General features: G+C 43.8%; 12 protein-coding genes across 12 annotated transcripts; 8 read left to right on the top strand and 4 right to left on the bottom strand.

The window, feature by feature from the left end:
* Positions 1-223: 223 nt before the first annotated feature.
* NEMIN01_1233 (leucyl-tRNA synthetase) lies at positions 224-2842 on the top strand (the record flags this gene model as incomplete). Its single annotated transcript, XM_051477175.1, has 1 exon — positions 224-2842. The coding sequence occupies one exon, from the start codon at positions 224-226 to the stop codon at positions 2840-2842; it is 2619 nt and encodes an 872-aa protein (XP_051333135.1).
* Positions 2843-2875: 33 nt separating this feature from the next.
* On the top strand, positions 2876-3679 carry NEMIN01_1232 (transcription factor Dp-1; the record flags this gene model as incomplete). Its single annotated transcript, XM_051477174.1, has 1 exon — positions 2876-3679. The coding sequence occupies one exon, from the start codon at positions 2876-2878 to the stop codon at positions 3677-3679; it is 804 nt and encodes a 267-aa protein (XP_051333134.1).
* A 550-nt stretch (positions 3680-4229) lies between these two features.
* Positions 4230-4574, top strand: NEMIN01_1231 (uncharacterized protein; the record flags this gene model as incomplete). Its single annotated transcript, XM_051477173.1, has 1 exon — positions 4230-4574. One exon carries the CDS (start codon positions 4230-4232, stop codon positions 4572-4574), a length of 345 nt encoding a protein of 114 aa, XP_051333133.1.
* A 139-nt stretch (positions 4575-4713) lies between these two features.
* On the top strand, positions 4714-6075 carry NEMIN01_1230 (uncharacterized protein; the record flags this gene model as incomplete). The annotated part of the gene is made up of 1 exon (XM_051477172.1): positions 4714-6075. One exon carries the CDS (start codon positions 4714-4716, stop codon positions 6073-6075), a length of 1362 nt encoding a protein of 453 aa, XP_051333132.1.
* A 149-nt stretch (positions 6076-6224) lies between these two features.
* On the top strand, positions 6225-7622 carry NEMIN01_1229 (uncharacterized protein; the record flags this gene model as incomplete). Its single annotated transcript, XM_051477171.1, has 1 exon — positions 6225-7622. One exon carries the CDS (start codon positions 6225-6227, stop codon positions 7620-7622), a length of 1398 nt encoding a protein of 465 aa, XP_051333131.1.
* A 261-nt stretch (positions 7623-7883) lies between these two features.
* NEMIN01_1228 (uncharacterized protein) lies at positions 7884-8633 on the top strand (the record flags this gene model as incomplete). Its single annotated transcript, XM_051477170.1, has 1 exon — positions 7884-8633. The coding sequence occupies one exon, from the start codon at positions 7884-7886 to the stop codon at positions 8631-8633; it is 750 nt and encodes a 249-aa protein (XP_051333130.1).
* Positions 8634-9502: 869 nt separating this feature from the next.
* Positions 9503-10243, bottom strand: NEMIN01_1227 (transformer-2 protein; the record flags this gene model as incomplete). The annotated part of the gene is made up of 1 exon (XM_051477169.1): positions 9503-10243. One exon carries the CDS (start codon positions 10241-10243, stop codon positions 9503-9505), a length of 741 nt encoding a protein of 246 aa, XP_051333129.1.
* Positions 10244-10273: 30 nt separating this feature from the next.
* NEMIN01_1226 (uncharacterized protein) lies at positions 10274-12562 on the bottom strand (the record flags this gene model as incomplete). Its single annotated transcript, XM_051477168.1, has 1 exon — positions 10274-12562. One exon carries the CDS (start codon positions 12560-12562, stop codon positions 10274-10276), a length of 2289 nt encoding a protein of 762 aa, XP_051333128.1.
* A 98-nt stretch (positions 12563-12660) lies between these two features.
* Positions 12661-13200, bottom strand: NEMIN01_1225 (uncharacterized protein; the record flags this gene model as incomplete). Its single annotated transcript, XM_051477167.1, has 1 exon — positions 12661-13200. One exon carries the CDS (start codon positions 13198-13200, stop codon positions 12661-12663), a length of 540 nt encoding a protein of 179 aa, XP_051333127.1.
* A 12-nt stretch (positions 13201-13212) lies between these two features.
* NEMIN01_1196 (uncharacterized protein) lies at positions 13213-13470 on the top strand (the record flags this gene model as incomplete). Its single annotated transcript, XM_051477138.1, has 1 exon — positions 13213-13470. The coding sequence occupies one exon, from the start codon at positions 13213-13215 to the stop codon at positions 13468-13470; it is 258 nt and encodes an 85-aa protein (XP_051333098.1).
* A 503-nt stretch (positions 13471-13973) lies between these two features.
* On the top strand, positions 13974-14567 carry NEMIN01_1224 (V-type H+-transporting ATPase 21kDa proteolipid subunit; the record flags this gene model as incomplete). The annotated part of the gene is made up of 1 exon (XM_051477166.1): positions 13974-14567. One exon carries the CDS (start codon positions 13974-13976, stop codon positions 14565-14567), a length of 594 nt encoding a protein of 197 aa, XP_051333126.1.
* Positions 14568-15198: 631 nt separating this feature from the next.
* Positions 15199-19620, bottom strand: NEMIN01_1223 (myosin heavy chain 9/10/11/14; the record flags this gene model as incomplete). The annotated part of the gene is made up of 1 exon (XM_051477165.1): positions 15199-19620. The coding sequence occupies one exon, from the start codon at positions 19618-19620 to the stop codon at positions 15199-15201; it is 4422 nt and encodes a 1473-aa protein (XP_051333125.1).
* Positions 19621-19725: the final 105 nt, after the last annotated feature.

The following is a 19725-nucleotide window of genomic DNA, read 5'->3' as shown; positions in this document are numbered from 1 at the left end:
TAATAATAAAGTAGTTTTAGTACGATAGATAAGGAGTTACTGAAAAAACAATCAGAGTGCTCTATCTTATGTTGTTCATTGCTTATCTAGCCAGCTGTCTCAGAATAACAGTGTATTGGAAGAACAAATGGTTTGCACATACAGTAAAAATAATAATAAAGCATCAGACACTTGTAACCGCCAATTCGGAAGTTAATAAAAATAAAAAATAGTAAAATTTAAAATGAAAGAAGAAGGCTCGGAAAGAGTTGCTACAAACTCAGTGAAGGACGGAAAAAAGGAAGAGCTATTGGAAATTGAAAAGTTCATGCATCAGAGATGGGATGAGAGGCGAGACTACGAAATGAACGCGGATTCAGATAAAAAAAAGTATTTTGTTACATTCCCGTACGCCTACATGAACGGCAAGCTGCATCTTGGGCATATGTTCTCATTCAGCAAAGCAGACTTCATAGCTAGGTTCAAAAGAATTACCGGGTACAATTCTCTGTTCCCGTATGCATTCCACTGCACAGGAATGCCGATCAAGGCAGCATCTGACAAGCTGAGGGACGAAATAAACGGCGTTAAAAAAACCGGGCAGACAGAAATACTTCTGTCCATGGGAATCGAGAAAAGCGACATCCCAAAGTTTGCAGACGCTTCGCACTGGCTGCGATATTTCCCAGTTGAGGCCAGAAAGACCCTTGGGCTATTCGGAGCAGCAGTGGACTGGAGAAGGTGTTTCATAACAACAGATGAAAACTGGTTCTACGACTCGTTTGTTTGCTGGCAGTTTGAAAAACTAAAAAAGCAAAACAGGATATCATTCGGCAAAAGATACACAATATACTGTCCAAAGGACAGCCAGGCATGCATGGACCATGACAGACAGGAGGGAGAAGGCGTTCTACCACAGGAGTATTTGCTCGTTAAAATACCAGTGACAATCGATGAAAAAGAGTACAATCTGCTCGCAGTTGAAAAAGAAGGCATGGGAAATGGCCCGTACAAATGCGTGGTAAGCTCCAGCATAAAGTACAAAGTGATTGAGATGGATGGCGACCAAATAATACTCTTTGGGGGCTGTCTGCCAAACATGCAGGCTCAGAACTACAGCTTCAAAGAGGTAGAAGAGATAGAAGGAGCTAGCATCATAGGCAGAAAGCTGCTCTACAGAAATGAAGAAATGCAGATAGAAGGAACAGCAACAGTTGGCTTGCCTGCGTCAAAGATAATCATTTCTCAGACATCAAAAACAGAAGAAAAGACAAAGACAAAGCTGGAGGAGCTTTACCCAGTGGTAAGGTACTACGAGCCAGCATCAAAGGTAATCAGTAGATCTGGTGCGGAGTGCATAGTGGCCCTTGTTGACCAGTGGCACATAAACTACGGAGAAGAGAGCTGGAGATCAAAAGCACAGGAGTGCGTTGATGCAATGGATCTCACGAAGGAAACAAGGGAGGCCCTTAACTTCGGTCTGGGCTGGCTGTCTAAATGGGCTTGCAGCAGGAGTTACGGACTGGGAACAAAGCTCCCATGGGACCCGCAGTATGTCATTGACTCCCTGAGTGACTCCACAATATACATGGCGTTCTACACGGTCAAACATCTTTTATCTAAAGATATATTTGGCGAAGATCCACTGGTAGATAAGAAGCTGATCAACTACGACTTCTGGGAGTCCATATTCGGAGATAAGCCAGCCTCTGGAAAAGAGCCTGAAATATACAGCCATCCATCCGTTGTGAAAATGCGGGAAGAGTTCTCGTACTTCTACCCTGTGGACCTAAGAACATCAGCAAAAGATCTAACAAATAACCATCTTCTGTTCTTTGTGTACAACCATGTCTCGCTGTTCAAGAAAGAGTTTTGGCCGCTGAAAATATTCACCAATGGGCACATCATGCTCGACAACGAAAAGATGAGCAAAAGCACAGGCAACTTCCTTACGGGAGAAGAGGCCATTGAGAAGTTCAGCGCGGATGCAGTCAGACTGACCCTTGCATCAGGCGGGGATACAGACCAGGACAGCAACTTCTCCCAGCAGACGTGCAATGCAGCAGCCCTCAGAATCCACAAACTCCACAAGCACCTTCAGCCAATATTCTCAGAATTTAAGATGGGTGATTTCGAAGAGACCATTGATACTCTTGAAAAAGAGCTGAAAGAAGAGACGAACAATCAGTTTACAGAGGACTCTCTTGTGTTCAATAAGATTTTATCGATAAAAAATCAGACCATCGCTGCATTCAATGCTATTCTCTTCAGAGAGGGAGTGATGCACGGATTCTACACTCTCGAGCCGCTGATTGAGCAGCACTCCAGGGTTTCGAAGAACTCAAAGCTGATACAGTACGGATGGCTTGTCTTCCTCTCTTTGAACTACCCAATCATCCCGCACATGGCAGAGTACATCCTCAAAGACACGACTGAGTCTCCCTTCAAGGTGTCCAATATTTTGAAAATATCAGAGATATCGCAAAGCACGCTGGAAATGGGCGAGTGGATGGAGAAGATTGTGGGCCACACAAAGAAAACTCTGCAGAGACAGAAGAAAAAGAAGCAGGACATCAAAGAGGTGCAGCTGCTGCTCCTCAAAGATCTCCTTCCCTGGCACAAGCTGGCTCAGTCTCTTACAGCAGAAGAAATAAAGAAGAAAGACTGGAAATCACACGGAGTTGCAGTGCCTGAGGTCCTGCAGTACCACTCATCGCAGCCCAAAATACTCCCCAAAAGAGCGGAGTCTTTGAACCTCTTCATGGAGAAGATAGCAAAAGAGCTGGAGGTGCAGAAGGTCTGTGTGCTGGAGAGCGAGCAGGGGGGCTTGGATTTGCCCAAAGTAAGAATAATAACGAAATAAATATTATACTTTATTACAAGAAATTATTAAAATATGAATCAGAGACCAAAAAAAGAGCGCACAGGTCTTAAAGCGTTCAGCACTATGATACTTTCCATCCTGCAAAAAGAGAAATCAATAGAATATACGAAGGTAGCTGACATAATTATGGCGATGTCCGAGGGAACGGGAGACGATAAGAATGTCAAAAGACGTGTCTACGATGCTCTGAACGTAATGTGTGCTGTGGATCTCGTCAGAAAAGACAGGAAGATGGCATATCTTACGGATAATCAGCTGTGCTCGTGCGAGATGGAGGTGGAGAAGCGACTGATCAAGCTGGGGCAGTCCATAATATCGACGCCAAAGCTCCGAGAAAGAGTGGAGGAAAAAAGAAGAGTGCTGGAGGAAACAATAAAAAGAAAAGAGCTGCTGGTGAGGCTGATAGAAAGGAACAAACAAAGGGAGTATTTGGAAGAAAAAGAAAAGCTGCATCTTCCCTTCATTTTAATTAGCACAAAGAAAAAGTCGAGAATCGACTGCGAGACAAATGATAAAAGATCCTACTTCAAGTTCATCTTCACGAGCCCGTACAAAATATACGAAGACGTGCACATTCTCAAGCAAATATTTGGAGAAAAAGAAGCTAGAGCAGAAGTGAGGGAAAGCAGGCCATTTGGCGACTTTGTGGACACCCTGCAGACAGAGAACATGCCAGAGCCCACACACCACGCACCAAACCCCCAGTGGCTCCCAAAGGCTGAGATAGAGAGGATAACGCCCGGGAGCCCCCTAGGATCCAGCTACATTTTTACAGAAGATGACGATTGGCTCAATCTCTACAACTTTTTAAATTAATAAACCATGTATTCGGCTGCCTACCTCTCGTACCACACTCTCTATCTTTATTTATACTGCCTTTCTGCCCTGCACATTTATATTTATAAGACTACTGCAGAAATGCATTGCCCTCTTTCTTGATGTTTATTTAGGATGATTTACATATTGTTTATTCCTACCATACTGCTATTTAAGAGGATTGACTATACATAATCTCTTGCTATACGTTAAAACAACAGAAAAAATTCAATGAATGCTTAGACATTCACTTATGCTGGTATAACTCGAGAATATCCATTGTCTAACCTAAACCTATTCGAAGACTTTCTATGGTATTAAAGACTGCTGGTGAATAAGTACGATACTTTCTTATAGCTGCTGTTTTGAGTGGCTGGAGATAGAAGAAATAGCTTAAGACAGGAAGACAGTATAAATAAATAGTAAGTGTGCTAAGATCGTTTGAGAGTGGTCTAAAAGATGTTTAAAAATTTTGCAGTGCTGGCTGGAGTGAAGCTGTGCACTATTTCTAGTTATTTTAATTTAATTGCAAAATTCATCGAGCTCTTCAATGGCCATATACAAAGTAAGAAACCTTCTCGACATAACACAGCCTTTGCTGAACCACGACTACAAGAGCACGCTTCCTTCAATTTTTAAAGCAGTGGTTGAGATAAGCGACGAGCCAAAGAGAGAAGACGCCGACCCCGCACTCTTTCCCAAGCCGCGCGTAAGCATAGCCTACATAGAGACAGAAGGAAAAGAGATAGGCAAAGGAACGGTATTCCAGCACGCAGAGACAAGCTCAAAAGTTATAAGAATGTCGAACACCAAAGTTCTAAAACAAACCCAATACAAAATAGATAAGGACCTTATCACAAATTTGCTATCTAAAACACAGAAAAACCCAGCATAAAGCAATGCACACATAAAACACTAAAAGCAGATAAGATGGCTATCTAAAACACTAGTAATGAAACATAATAGTGTGTTGTGTCACATGTACACTATTTAAAGATAAGAACTGCACAGAAATTACAACACTAAGCAAGATAATGGCCACACAACTACTAAAGATAAAACACACGCTAATCCTAATAGTGTTTATGAATATGTTCATCTGTGCTAGCTGCAGCTACACTCTTATTGGAGACTGCATATGCCTCGATGGAGCATCTACTGGATACGGTCTAAGGCAGGCACAGGGAGGCATTGGCTCAGGCACAGCAGCAGGCACGCAGATGATGGCCATGCAAATGCTAGCACAGCCAGCATCTCAGCAGACAGTTGAGCTCTGTCCCTGCACGCCTGTTGCTATGACTGTTCCCACAGCTAGCGTAGCAGTGGCAGATGCAGGCTCAACGGGAGGGAGAGTGGAAGCCTCAGCAGCACAGGGAGCCCAGATGATTGTAGCCACACCCCAGCAGTACGTATCTGTCCCTCAGCAGCAAATCGTATCTGTCCCTCAGCAGGCACAGATAGTATCCTCAGCACAGTTAGTTAGGCCAGCTATTGCGGCAGTAAATAGTGGACAGGGTGGAAATATTCAGGCTGTTCCGGTGGCCAGCCTACCGGCAATACAGGCGGCACAGCTGAATAAAGTGAAAAAGAGCGGAATGATCTTGCAGGCAGCTGAAGTAGCGAGCTTAAATAGCGCGTGCCAGGCTGATAAGATAGCCAGAGCTGCACAGGCTGTGACTGAGCTGGGTGTGAGTGAGGCAATGCATGCTAAACAAATGGCAGCAATGGCGGCAATGGCGCAGGTAGCACATCAGGAGAATACAGAAAATGCAATGAATAACTACGAGATGATGCAGCGCTTAAACAGCATGATTGTGCCGCAGGTTGCAATGGCTGTTGCACCAGTGAAGACAGTTTCCATGGTCTCTAAGCCTGTGGTGGCTATAGGAAGCAGTGCCATGGGGGGAGGCATCGCAGTGGCAGCTTCTCCTGCAAGACAGCAGATGGTAATGAGTGCATCACCAGCACAGATGAGCGTAGTTTCAGCGGAGCAACCAGCAGCAAGCTTGGGGATACCTGGGCAGATGGTGTATGGCGTTGTAACAAGCGGAGGAGTGTCTGGTAGCCAGTGCGTATGCCCGCCAATATACGAGAATCAGTCGATGGCTGCAGTAGAAGCAGGAGAGTCAGCAAATATGAGTGCATTTAGCGCAAGGCTTGCAACTAGTTTAGCACAGAAGATCATATCTGACATTTCAGCTACTGACACAAATAAGACAAATGGAGGGGTGGACATGGATGCTCTGCTGTGTGTGAATAAAATCAAGGCTGCACGGGCTGCAAAGAACATACAGCAGCAGGTGGCAGGTGGAGGATTGAGTATGTGTCTCGATGTAGTTGGGAGGTCTAGCTATCTTGATAAGATGCTAATGTCTAACCTTATGTGCTACTGCTAAATAAAAAGATTAGAGTATTTTTCACTTAATAATGGCTCGATTGCTCCTTATATTTATTCATCTGCACGTGAAGTGATTAGTTGATGGGTAGAGTTCTGATAAAATTTTTAAATGTACTGCAGAAGTTCGAATAAAAAAATTTAATATAAATGCTTATGTATTCATACGCTTCTTTATGCGAGGTGTTTCAAGATAGCAATGCGCATTTTAAAACCGGTGAGAATGGGTTGGTCAAGACGTATGACTACTCACAGATGGTTAAACTTGTGGTGTTAGAGCGTCTTGACAGCAGTGCACTCTGTGTGATGGATGCACCAGAGAAAGAGAATTCAGAAGATTCTACAGCTCTAGGAAGAGTAGTTTGCAGTATATGCGAGAATGGAAAAGTAACAATAGCTAAGTATAATGAAACCTTTTTCATCATAACTGATTTTATGAATACAGTACCTGTGAGGCTTTCTTGTGGAGAGGGTAAGAACTATCCCAATATAGAAATAGGGAGAGAAGATGTGTGCAACTCTTCAAAAAAGAAGGTAAACAAAGCAGAGACAGAAGTGAGTGAACAGAGAGAGAAATATACACTTGGACAGAGCGAAGCAATACAACTAGAAAGAGAAAATGCACACATTATCACTAAAGAGTGCCACCACAGACACATTTGCGCTGGAGAAAAGAGCTCACTGTGTACATATAGAGATAGCGTGTATCAGTTGGAGCACCTTCTATACCATTCTCTTATTTCACTAGTAAAAGAAAAAAACATCTTTATTTCATTCAGCGGAGGAATTGACTCTTTTCTGTGTGCTACTCTGTGCTGTAAATACTTTAGGGACAGAAGTGTATACCTGATAAATACCTCTTTTTCAAAGGATGGGGCGTTTGTGTCAAGAGATAGAAAAGCAGCACACGCCTTTTATGGTAAAATAGTCTCTGCTTATGGAGAAAACTGTTTTTTAGTAGAGAACAACATATCCCGCGCAGAAGTACTAGAGAAACAAGATGAAATTGCAGGCATAACCAGGAACACAACAATGGACTTTAATCTGGCAGCTCTGCACTATTTTACAGCAAAGAAGGCGAAGAGTTTGGGCGCCTCAAGCATTGTAACAGGAACAGGAGGCGATGAGCTGTTCCTTGGATACTCAAGACACAGAGAAGCTGTTGCGGGAGGAAAAGATGTGCACAGCAGCAGTGTTTTAGACAAGAAACTGCAGGAGATGGTTTGCACGGACGTAAAGACATTTTGGAAGACAAACCTGCACAGAGACTACAGCGCAGGCAGCATGTGCTCTATTTCTCTTGTTTCACCGTTTTTGGATCCGCTTGTATTCGAGTATGCCATAGAGTCTGCAGACCATAGAAAGGTGGAGAAAAAGGAGCTAACTGACATTCTCCATCGAGAGTATCCAGGCATCCAGCTGAAAAAGAAGCTGGCAGGGCAGTACGGCTCGGGGATTGCTGATGTAATCAGAAGCATCAGGTGCCGAGCACACACACTCTGCAGAAACAACGAGTGTCTTTCTCTTGAGTGCTCAAAAACAAATTAGCGCATAGCCTGCCATAAGAAATAAACAATAGAATTATTTACAATCTACCCCTGAAATAAATCAAAAGAGGGTTTTGCGGGTTTAAGCTCTGCCGAAGCAGCAGAGAAGCTGAAAAGGAAGAAACCAATCTGGTTTGCATCAGGTTGAAACGGGTTACACTTTAAAAACAATAGAGAATAGTGTTTCACATGAAAAATAATTGGTGTATTTCATTACGATCTCTAAAACAAAAGTATTTAATACCAAATCTGCGTACACCCAATGACAAAATACCAGGCGTCAAAGAGAGTAATCAAGGGAGCTATTTCTGTGGGATTATTTTTGAAATCATGCATAGCCTTTGCAGGAGCAGGGCCTGCAATAGGCCCAGCCTTCAACCCACTGTGTCCAGCACACTTCATGAAGGGGAGTAACGTTATAGGAGGAATGGCAATCAATGGAATGGGAGGAATTGGCGATGCGTATCCAATGGGGTCCCCAACTCTGTGCATAAGAGAGGGCCAGCTGGCGCCACAGGGAGACATGCAAGGAAAAATGAGCCCAGCATTTAAGAGATTCTCGCACCAGCAGGCAATGCAGGCTCTTTTCAACCTCCAGGACTCTGAGTGCAAGCCAGGGAAGGTGAGCCCCAAGACCCAGGCATGTTTCCTCTTCAAAACCATACAGCAAAAGGCTCAGGCACCCATCACAGCTATTACAACCACCGGAAACGCGCTATTTCTTAAAAACAAAGACAAGGTAACTGCTATGATTGTTGTAGAGCGCTTTGGAAACATCACACCAAAGAAGAAGAAGGGGCCAACAATTGAGCAGCTTGTCGGAGCACCCAACTCCACTGCCGTTTTCAGTGAGTTTGACAATCTGCTTAAGAGACACGGTTCGCCCAATCCAAAATCTGTCAGCAACAAGTGTTCAGAGTGCCTTAAGATGCTTAAAGCAAGCTTTGCAGGAGACCTGGAGTGTAATGTGTGCAATGACACAATTTCTTTTGATTTTAACAACATTTCATAAATGAAAAGATCCATTATTTGATTAATCGTTATTAGTAGTTTATTAAGGCAGCACTACTACAGAATGCAGGCGTTAATAAAGCAATTTTTCTATAAAGCAATAAACTAGCTAATTTACTTTGTGCTGATTGTACTGTAGCAGACTCTTTTCTTGCAAGCTTTCTAGGAATTGGCCCATTCTTATTGGTTTGTTTCTGCTGGGGATGTAACAAGTTGTTAGAAGCCCGTTCCACTCGATCGAGATCTTAGATAAATATTTATCCTGTATAATACTAAGTGTTTATTGCTTGGGCTCTTAAAACTTTACAGCATGTTTAGAGCTCTGAAAATAAATTAAACTGTAAAAAAATGGGAGAGTTTGGGTTGTGAATTTATTTTCATTTTTATTCTCGGGTTATATTCTATATTCTATTCATTTGCATTAGCAGAACTATCACTGAATAGAAAAGAGATGAGAAGAAAACTAGCTAGTGCAGAGCATATAGCTACTTATTAATGTGTGTAGAGAGCATGGTAATATTTAGTTAGTCAGCTAGTATGCCCTATTGCTATTTGACAGAAAAGAACAAACAAACAAATAAATGGCTAATAAACAAGAGTAGAACACTCCATAGCTTATGCCAGAGGTAAATTAAGCGCAATTATCTTGAATTGAGCACTGAATAGAAGTAATTATGCATTAAGTCACTGGGAGTAACTATAAGACAGCTATGAGTAGATAGAACACAAGGGGAAATCTTTTGCAGTACTCAAAATACGTGGAAGAATCTTCTAATTTTAAATTGTTCATTGCTTCAATGCACACAAACAATGAGCTGTGTGTGTTTCAAAAGTAAAAATTGTTAGCTTTTCTGTAAATTCTGTCGTTCTTTATTCACTTATTTGCCTGTCTGCAGCATTTCCATCCGCTGTTTTTTCTCTGGCTTCTTCTTTTTTGTGTCCAGCCTGTGTGAAAGAGTATTCCACCCGCAGCACAGAGCTGTTGAAAACCTGGCCAGCGAGTAGCTCCCTGGCGCGTGTTGCGTCTTCGACTGTTTTGAAATAGACAAATGCATATCCTTTGCTGTACCCAGTGTATTTATCCAAAATTAAGTCTGTTTTTGTGAACTCAAGGTCACTTCCCAGCTTCTCGCTGAGCCATTGTGTTAGCTCTTCTTCTTTTGTCTTTGTTCCCAGACCGAATATGCTCAATATATTTACAGGAGTCTGCTGCTCAGGCGGCACTTGTCTTCTCTTGTAGTATGGCCTGGGCCTGTGCTCATTGTAATACGGCGCATGCGCGTATGCACTGTCAGGGCGTCTTCTTGGATACATGTCGTAGCTGTGCCGAGGGTCTCTTCTGTACGGAGGATATCTTGAGTCTCCGTAGACACTGGGAGGATAGGAGCGGTAGCCTCGCATGGGATAGCCTCCTGGGGCATCCTGTCTTTCATCCTGCGCTCTGTGGGGCGGATAGTCCTCGTGCATGGGCCCTCTGCCTACAGGTCTGTACGGCCTTCTTCTCATTCTGCTGTACGGCTGTCTGTACTCTCTTTCGCCAGGGTGTCTTTCTCTTTCGTGTCTTTCTCCCTCCGTGGTTTGTTGTGAATTGCGTGTTTCTTCTGGATTCATAGCAATTTTAAAAAAGCAAAAATAAATTTGTTAAATCATTATCTTGCTTTTTATCTCATTGATTATTCTGCACGAACTTTTACTGGCTGTTTTCAACAGATGTTTCAGATAGCTGTTTGCCAGATCTCTGCACAACTGGTCTGAGAATATCTCCAAAGACCCGCTGATGATCTTTTTAGACAGCCTTCCGTCAGACGAGATGAGGGTGTTTATAATCCCCTCCAGCATTGCGCCTATCCTTTCCTGTGTTCTTGTTTGGCCGCTTGTCTTTGCAGAATCCTCTCTCTTTACCATCTCATCCTCTCTGTTGTTCTTCCTCAGTAGACACTTTAGTGTTGATATTCCTGCTGCGAGGATGGAGTCTTCTACAGGGAGATTGTCCAGTGCTGCGTTGTATTTATCTAGAAGATGTCTCAGTATTTTTGGTGGTTTTTTTATCGATGGCAAGATTGATGAAAATATCAGAAGAGACAGCCTCCTGGACTTGTCCACAGCGAGCTTAAGAATGTATCCTACCAGCGCGCTCTTTTCTTCTTTTGTCAGATGGAGTCTTTTTTTTGTCAGTTTTGACGCTATTACTCCGATGGGAGTGTCTCTTACCAGAGCACCAGACAGCTTTGACATGGCCAGAGGAGTGTCTATGTACGGCAGCATAAGAAGGTACAGCGCATCTGTTCGAGAGTATGAGCCGATATCCCCTAGCGTTGGGTCTACGGCATAGCAGCTAAGCGATTTGAACAAAACATTTTTAGCTGAAGCATGGGAGACAGCTCGATTGGCAGCCAATAGATAGATACATGCAGCGTATACGGGACTGTGTGCATACAGAGAGACAGAAGGACACTCTAGTCCTGTGTTTTCAATGTTTTGCAGGATGGGGTCTTTAAGGACAGCCAGTGCAAGCAGAGTTGTGGGGGTTTTCATCGCTCTTCGTATGTTTATATCTGCTACTTTCTGTCTGTGGATGTAAAGGATTTTTACAATCTGCCGAGTGAAGAGATTCTTGTTGAGTGTGTACAATATGGCCAGCTTTGAGTTTGGAGAAGAAGGACCAACCAGCTTGATAGACTTAAGCATCTGTCTGAGAAGCTCCATGTCTATTTTCACAAGAGTAGACAGCTTGCTTGGATTTGTGGCAGATATCAGCTCTTCTAGTTTCGTGATATTTCTGCGTTTCAAGAAAAACCGAAAGGCAGCTATTTTGCTGAAGATATCTGTGCTGTCGTATTGGCATTCTTTTTCTCCTGCGTATATCTTCAGCTGGACAGCTCTTTTAATGAGCAGCGGTGTTCCCTCTGCTATCAGGACATCTGAGTATCGAACTAACAGCTTTCTGCTTACTCTTGCAAACTTCAAAAGCATTTTTATGTCTGGCTTGTGGTGCTTTATGCTGTCTATTACATGTAGAGACCTGTCGCTTGGATTGTGTCCTAGGTACTCCATGAGCAAGCCTATTGAGGACTTTCTGATGTCAACAGACCGCGAGAACAGAGACATCAGCACAAGAAACGGAAGATGCCGCGAGAATCCGCTCCAGTTCATTCCCCAGAAGATCACCAGAACTCCATTGAGCACTTTTTCATTGGATAGTTTGCCAATGTAGTTGCTTACTATTTTCAAGGCTTTTTTCGAGGCTTTTTTGTCTTTTGTTTTGTAGATGTGAATGCCCACCAGTGCCAGCATGCCAGGGGACCACACAGGATTTGGCATTATGTTCGCACTGTCCTGTTTAAGAGCTGCGAGCGTGTTGTCTATCAGATTGCTTCCCGTGCCTATCTTCAGTGCTGCATTTATTGCTTTGATTTTAACTGTGCTGTTTGCCTCTCCTATCATGTCCACTATCTTGTTGTAGAATACGCCGTCTTTATCTTGTCCTGTCTGCACTATGGCCTTTGCTATGCTGATAAGGGAAAGCATCACTATGTATGACTTTGTTTCTATTTCGCTCACTTCCCTCATCAGCTGTTCGCTTATCTTTACTCCTTTTTTAATGCAGTATGCTATGCTCTTCAGCCCGAGGGGAAGACTCACTTCCATTCCCACTATGTGTGCTGTATCTCCAGTGATGTACATGTGTGTGCTGCATGCTTTTTCGTTTTCATTCTGGTCGACAGGAAGGCCTTCTATCGCAATGGTATTTCTAGATACTCTGCTGCACATAAGGCCAAGAGCCTTGTGAAGAGCACCGGTGGGATAGAACCTGCCCTGGCTTTGTGCTATTTTATGCACCTTTTCGTACGTGGTGTGCGCCATCGTAACAGAAAACGGATCGCTCAGCACTTTTTCTATTCGTTCTAAATATTCTTCATTGCTGCTCATACAAAATAAAAAGATTTACGTTAAGTTCTATACTGTTATATTACTGAAAATTTATTCTACTGTCGCAGCCACCAGAACGAGCTGATTGCACAGCTGCTCTATTTAGTTATAAATATGTCAGAGTTTAGGACCTTTACAGTGCGCATCATCTCTTGTATCTCTTTCTCCTTCTCTTCGGACACAACTCCTTCTTTAAATATGCTGATTACAATGTCCGACAGTGTGTACTTTGTTACGCCTATGTATATATGCATGAGACGCACTTTCCCGTCATTTCGGGAGATGTATCCATCTATTCTAGCACACATCCAGTCGAGCGCGTTGGGCTCTTTCTCCACCTTCACAGGCTTGGCACTGCTGCTGTACTTATGCAGAAAAGTGTCTATCCCCTGTTTGAATCCATCGGATGTGTACTCGATTGATATGACCTTTGCGCTGTCTACGTCGTTCATGCCAAGAATGTCTTCAATGTGCAGATCCACTTCGGGCACCGGCTGCATTAGGTCCACGATTAAAAACTCGTCCTGATCAGAGCCTCCTGCAAACATGTACTGGTAGTTCTGCGCTGCTATCAGCTGGGAGATGTCTTTATGCTCTTTTGGTATTCTAATGTCTATGCTGTTGTCATATAGTAACATAAAATATTTTTTATGGAAGAGTGTAAAGAGCTGTTTCAAAGCAGAAACCAGAAGAGCATAAAGAAAGCGGTGGAAGCCCTCAGAGAAAAGCTGGGGGTAAAACAAGAGCGCATAAAGGAGGTGGCGTCGGAGATAACGGAGGAAGAGGGCAGGAAGATGGTTGAGATAATAGAAAAGAAAGTTATTTGTTATAACAAGTGCAGAAAAATGTTCTCAAAAAGTAACCAATCAGCGCACAGCAAGACACCAAGCAATTCATTCAGCCGTTAATAATCAATTAAATTGTCATTTAAACAATGAATGAAAACGATCTCTCCGTTAATTAAAATTATATAAGACACAGAAGACTTAGACATTACAATGAAAAAGCAAGTATTATTTACAGTAGTAGTCGGAGTAGTTACATTTGTAGTCGGAAACATTACCGGATACTTTGTAGTTCCCATGATCTTCAAGAAGAAAGACGGCGAGACAGTGATCGTCACCAAGCCTGTAACTCCCACATCCCCAGCAAAGTGATGAAAGATAAACAGATTTTGTCAATAAAACCAAAGTTTTGATATTTTTACAATTAGCATACAGGCATATGCCGTTATTATCGAGTGCACATAAGTAGAAGAAAGTGCAGATGGCTTTGTTCTACAGCTGTATCACTCAAGCATTTCCACCATAGAATTAATGAAAATTCAAAACATCTGGCGTCTACCGGTAGAGAGTTTGTGCGTGGAGAGAATTTCCTCAATAAATGGAGCACAAAAATTTTATTATTTTGTATGGAGCAGAAGACAAAGTCATTTCTTTCCAAAATAACCCGGCTGGAGATTGCTGTTTTAGCAGGCATTTTGCTTATCGTGCCTGTGGTGAAGTCTTTGTACACTCTTTTAAACAGATTTCCGCATTTGCCTGCAACAGTAGGTGTTTTTTGTCCTGTTGTGCTGAATGGAATTGGAAGCTCTTTCGGTATTTCCAACATTGGCAAGTCCACTGCAGGCGGGTCGGTGCGGTCTCCTACACTCGTGATGAAAAGTCTGCTGGGAATTGTTCTGTGCGAGGCCAATCTTATCTTCAGTATTCTCTGCTTTTTCTTTTTAAAGGAGAGATCGATAGAGATATCGAAAGAAGCCGTTATGACGCTGAAAAGCGTGCAGTCTTCGTGGGCCATACTTGCCAGCGGGCTTGTCTGCGGGATATGCGGCATGGTCTCTTCTTTTGGAAGCGCAGTGGTTAACTCATCCAGCTCTATATCCATCGCAGGGAACTCAAAGATGTTCTCCAAGCTTGTTAGTTTGCAGCTGATCGTAGGAGGAGTGGGCATATTTGGGACTGTCATTTCGCTGTTCTTTTTGAGGCTTCCTTCTTCTTCCTAGCCAGGGAAGGTGTTTAGAATATAATTATACGCACACAGTCGAAAGAAAAGTGAAGGAGATTAAGGAAAAAATGCGGGCCTTGGTGTAAGCCTCATTTTGTTAAAGCAGACCTATGCTTCGGCAGCATTACTATCTAAATGGTTAAATGGCGTGAGCCAGCGATTAAGCTTGCATTACTGCCTACACCCGAGGACTTTCCTCAGAGAGCGTCTCCGAAGCTGCCCACCAAGACCGCTGCATGGGCAATAAAAAAATGGAAGAGAAATAGCTCTCCGCATCGAATTTTACTTTCTTAGATATGGTGCAAAGAGACACTAAATAGATAGACAGACCGCAGTGTCTTTAGATAATAAAGTTTTTGTTATTTTTGTGTGGAAGAGAGACTTGTAGCGACCACTTTGGTTTTTGATATTTGGTTTTGAATTTCAACTTTATTTCCAATTTCAGCCAGCTACTCTCCTATTTATTTCTGCATTTATATTTATGGATGGTAGATAAAACCCATCAATCAATAAGTGATTGCTCTATTTAGGTATAGATAAAAACAGAAAGAGTGTAGGTGTGCTGTAACACTTCTTTTCCATGGGTAGATAAGATAGAGAAGATAAGGACAGAATGATAAAAGATTATTTTATTTCACTGTTGTTCTGCTGTGATCAGATAAAAATCCTTTGATAATTTCAGAGGCTGTTTTGTCAAGTGTCAGTTTCCTTATCTCAAGCAGCAGCTCTTTTTCTCGCTCCTGCATCTTAAGGGCTGTCTCTTCCATGCTCTGGAGTTCTGCTAAATATTTATTCTCTTTGCTCTTCGACAGAGAGAGCGCGGCCTCGGTTCTTGTCTGGGCCTCTGCTAGAACTTTTACCTCTCTTTTGTATCTTACAGACTCTGCTGTTTCTTTCTGCATCTTTGCGCTCATCTCCTGCATCTTGCTAGCTGACTCAGTGTACGCGCTTTCTTTTTCTTCTGCTAGTTTCTGTGCTTCCTGTCGCGCAGTGCCGAGTTTCTTCTGCAAATGCTCCATTTCCTTCTGCAAAAGAGACAAGCTGGCACTCGATCTTTCTTTTTCTTTCAGGTCTTTCTGCAGCTGTCTTTTTTCTGCTTCAAGCGCTTTCTTCTCCTTTTGCCACACGCTCTCTGCGTTCTCATACTTATCTCTCTGCTCGCATATCTCAGCTTCAACGTCTTTCAGTATTCTTTCTTTCTCATGCGACAGTGCGTTGACCTGCGATGCCGCCCAGGCCAGAGAAGACTCGCTTTCTTTTGCGTTGGAGAGAGCCCTTGCTAGCTTTTGCGCGATCTTTGCTTTTTCTGACTCGCACTTCACAAGGTCCTCTGATATTCTCTTTATCTCTGCTTTGTATAGGGAAATAACCTCCATGGACGAGGATACTTTGTTGGATAGCTGCTGTACATGTGTGTTTATCTCCTCAACATTAGAAATAGAAGTGTGCAGCTCGCTGATTATTGAGTCCTGCGCCTTCACCCGTTTGCTGTTTTCCAGCTCCCAGTCTTTTTTCTCAGACTGCATCTTTTCAAGAATTTCCACTGTTTCCTCTTTTGCCATTGCAATCTCCTGTTTCATTTTGATTTCCTCGGCCTTTCTTGCAGAGATTTCTTTTTCCAGCAGCTTTCTCTTCTCTTTCTCCTCCTTCTTCTGTGCCTGTGCAGCTGATAGCAGACTCTGTGCACTCACTGCGCTTTCCTCTGTCTGCTGCAGCTTGAGCTGGTTGTGTGCCAGTGCCTGCTGGAGCTTTTTCATTTCAACATCCAGCTTTTGTCTGTCTGATATCATAGTGCCCAGCTTCTCATCCACCAGATCGATGTATTCTCGCTTCAGCTCTTCGTACTCTTTCTGTCTGCTTTCAGACCTCTCCTTTTCATGCTCCAGCTCCTTCTCCAGACGCATCAGCTCTTCCTTATTGTCCTGCACCGGAGGGGCGATGGGTGCTGGGGCAGGTGCTGATGCTCTCTTGAATGCTTCATTGAGTTTCTGCAGTTTTTCCTTTTCAAAGCTCAGCAGAGAAGAGAGCCTTTCAATCTCGCTCTCGCTCTTTCTCAGAGAAACCTCTCCCTTGTGTCTCTTAGACTCTGCCACTTTCACCTCGTTCTGGAGCTCTTCAATTTCATTTGCTAATTTTTTGTTTTTCTCGCAGAGTGTGTCTCTTTCCTGGGCAAATATTCCTTTTTCGTGCTCTGATGAATCAAGCTTATTGTTCGCATGCTGCAGCTGTTCTCGCAGCTCCTTAGCCTCTTTTATCGACTCAGTGTGCGCGGTCTTTAGGCTCGCAAGCTCTGCCAAAAGCTTCTTTGTTATCTCTGAAGCTGCGTCTTTTCTCGCCTGTTCAACTTTCACCTCTAAATCCTCAACTATCTGCTTCATCTCGTTGGCTCTTGTGAAGTGTTTATTGGACGCTTTCTGTGCTGATGCCAGCTCACTCTTCAGCTCATCCAAGGACTTTTCAGCCTCTGCTTTTTCAATCTTAGCGAGTCTTTTTGTCTCTTCGCTCTGAGCGAGCGCAAGCTGTGTCTCCTGCAGGGTCTGTCCATACTTTGTCTCCATCGAGAATATCTTGTCCTTCAGCTCCTGTATCTCTGCGCACTGTCTGGCTATCTTTATGTCTCTTTCTTTGATCTCATCTTCAGCCTTTCTTACCTCAAGAAGAGGGCGAACTTTCATGCACAGCTTCCACCAGGACCAGTTTCTAACGGCTGCGTATATCTTTACGTTCTTCTGGATCAGCGACACGGCATCCTCCCGGGCCTTCTTGAGCTTTTCTGAGTTGATGCTCAAGAGTGTGCGAAGGCGTCTTTGCAGATCAGCAATAAGCCCAGAGATCTTTGCGTTTCGATGGTCCTCCAAGTCCGCTAGCACTCCCTGTCTGAGGAAGAGCCGAGTCTTGCCCAATCGGAACAGACTGGAGGGCACCCCTAGCTCAGTGAGCAAAGCAACTACTCCTTTTTCAGCTGGGGGAATGTGCTCCTTTCCTGACCGCGATAAAAGTGCGTATCTTTGCGTAAAGTCTCTGAACTCAACGCGCGTGGGGAATCCTTGCCTCGATATCCTCACGCCTTCAAGGACTCCATTGCATCTCAGCTGGTGCAGAACCCGAGAGACCTCAAAGCTATTGGCTTTTTTGCTTCTGTTGGGAAGGATGCACCGCACAAAGTGGGGATTGGTGGTGTAGAGCATCTTCAGAAGGGCAGCAAGCTGCTCCTTGTGGCTCTGCGACACTGTCCTAAACCGAGTGGCTGCTAGCCCTGATCGAGTAGAAGACGTAGGGAGGGGGCCCTTTGGGCCTAGCATCAGCGAAGAGATAGCTTCATCCAAGGGATCCTTGTTCTTTGCGATCCACCCGTCTTCATTGTAGCACACCTTCCCTGCGTAGTGCTTCACAGTGAATCCTCCGCGGACCTTTGGAATGGAAAACTTGCCATGGCTCTTCCAAGTTCTGGATATTTTGTCGAGGAGTCTGTCCCCTGTGCCCCCTGGAACTACGCACTCTTCGTCGAGTATCGAGAAGATTCCCGTGCCTGAGGTTTCTAGCAGATCTATGGTAGGCTGCAGATCTAGTCCAAAGTCTATCATATTCCACTCCAGGCCTTCTTTTAGGTAGATGTCCTGCTCCAGAACAAACATTCGGTGGTTGAAGAACTGCTGCAGTTTCTCGTTGGTGTAGTTTATGCAAAGCTGCTCGAATCCGTTCTTCTCCAGTATTTCGAATCCTGCGATGTCAAGGACTCCTATGTAAGACTGCGACTGAGCCTTTGGCTTTAGCGATGCATTCACAAGAGAGACAATCCAGTCAAAGAGTCTCTCATACAGCACTTTGCAGAGAGATGCTACTGTGAAGTTGGCTTCCTGAGGAGACCGGCCATGCACCACTATTTCGTGTCCCGCCTGGATCTTTGGTGATAGGAGGGTTTCTTTCAGCATGCCAGCATCTACTCCGAGTAAATTAGAGGCGTGTTCTAGCGCTGTTGCCCCTTCTGCTTCTAAGCTCACACACTTTCCATCCTGAATAAAATCAACTTCTCCCAAGTGTATTATTGCAGCAAGTATTTTGAATATCTTGTCTTTCTCCTCTTCTGTGATGCCGAGGATGCGCATTGATGTGTATATGCTTTCCATCTCTATGTCATTTCCTTCTGTGCTGTTTATTATTCTGTATGGCTTGTCTCTGCTAAGATGCAGGGAGGATAGAAGGGCGTCATCTGCCTGCTTTGTTAGCGCATAGAACACATGGTAGTTTCTCTCTCCTTTTGCCTGCTTCGTGACTCTCGAAGACTCTAGCAGGTATCTTTCCACTGATGCCCCAACTATCTCCCCGCTTGCTCCAAACTCTATCTTTATGAACTTTCCAAACCTTGAACTGTTATCGTTTCTTCCTGTCTGGGCATTTCCGAATGCCTCGAGGAGGGGATTTGTTGAGCGAAGTCTCTCCTCAAGGACACTTGTGCCGTGCGACAGATCACCGCTGACTTTCGTCAAGAACGCAATGGCGTGCTTTGTGTTTTCTGTCTTCCCTGCACCAGACTCTCCCGTGATGAGAATTGTCTGCGGCTGCTTTGTGTTTCTCATTAGGTGGTATGCCTCGCTTGCAACTGCGTATATGTGCGGAGGCGCATCTTCTCTCTTGTAGACAGAGGAGTACTTCTCGATGAAATCCTTTGTGTATATTGGCAGGCTCTTGTACGGGTTTATAGCCACCAAGAACAGGCCAGAGTACGTGTACTGCATATCTGAGAGATATCTCTGGTGGAGGTTGTGAAGTATGCTCGGTTCATTGAGATAGGACAGGTGCGCCATGTTATCAACGAGGTCGAACTTAGAAGGGTTTGCCTTGTTCAAGTCCTCCAGCCTCACGGAAAACCTTTTTTCTCCTATGGTTATCTCGGCGTGTGTGCTGTCTTCTGCTACGATCTGGCCTAGCTGGTACTCATTGTCTGAGTTAATCCACCAAACAAGCTTTTTTGTGGCATTCTGCGGCTCCAATTTGTCTCCAATGTCTTCGGACTTTCTGTGGCTCTGAGTTTTTGTTTCTCCCTTATTCATAAAGATTATGCAAATTTCTTTTTTTAATATAAGCACTGCCTCAAGTGATGAGATAATTTATTTAGTCCTGCTCTGCTAATTGAAATTTCAATACAAATCCAAAAA

Source organism: Nematocida minor (genome assembly GCF_024244105.1).
Source record: "Nematocida minor strain JUm1510 chromosome Unknown 7861, whole genome shotgun sequence".
Lineage (NCBI taxonomy): Eukaryota > Fungi > Microsporidia > Nematocida > Nematocida minor.
Note: the sequence above shows the minus strand (reverse complement) of the source record. Positions and strands in the feature narration are given on the sequence as shown.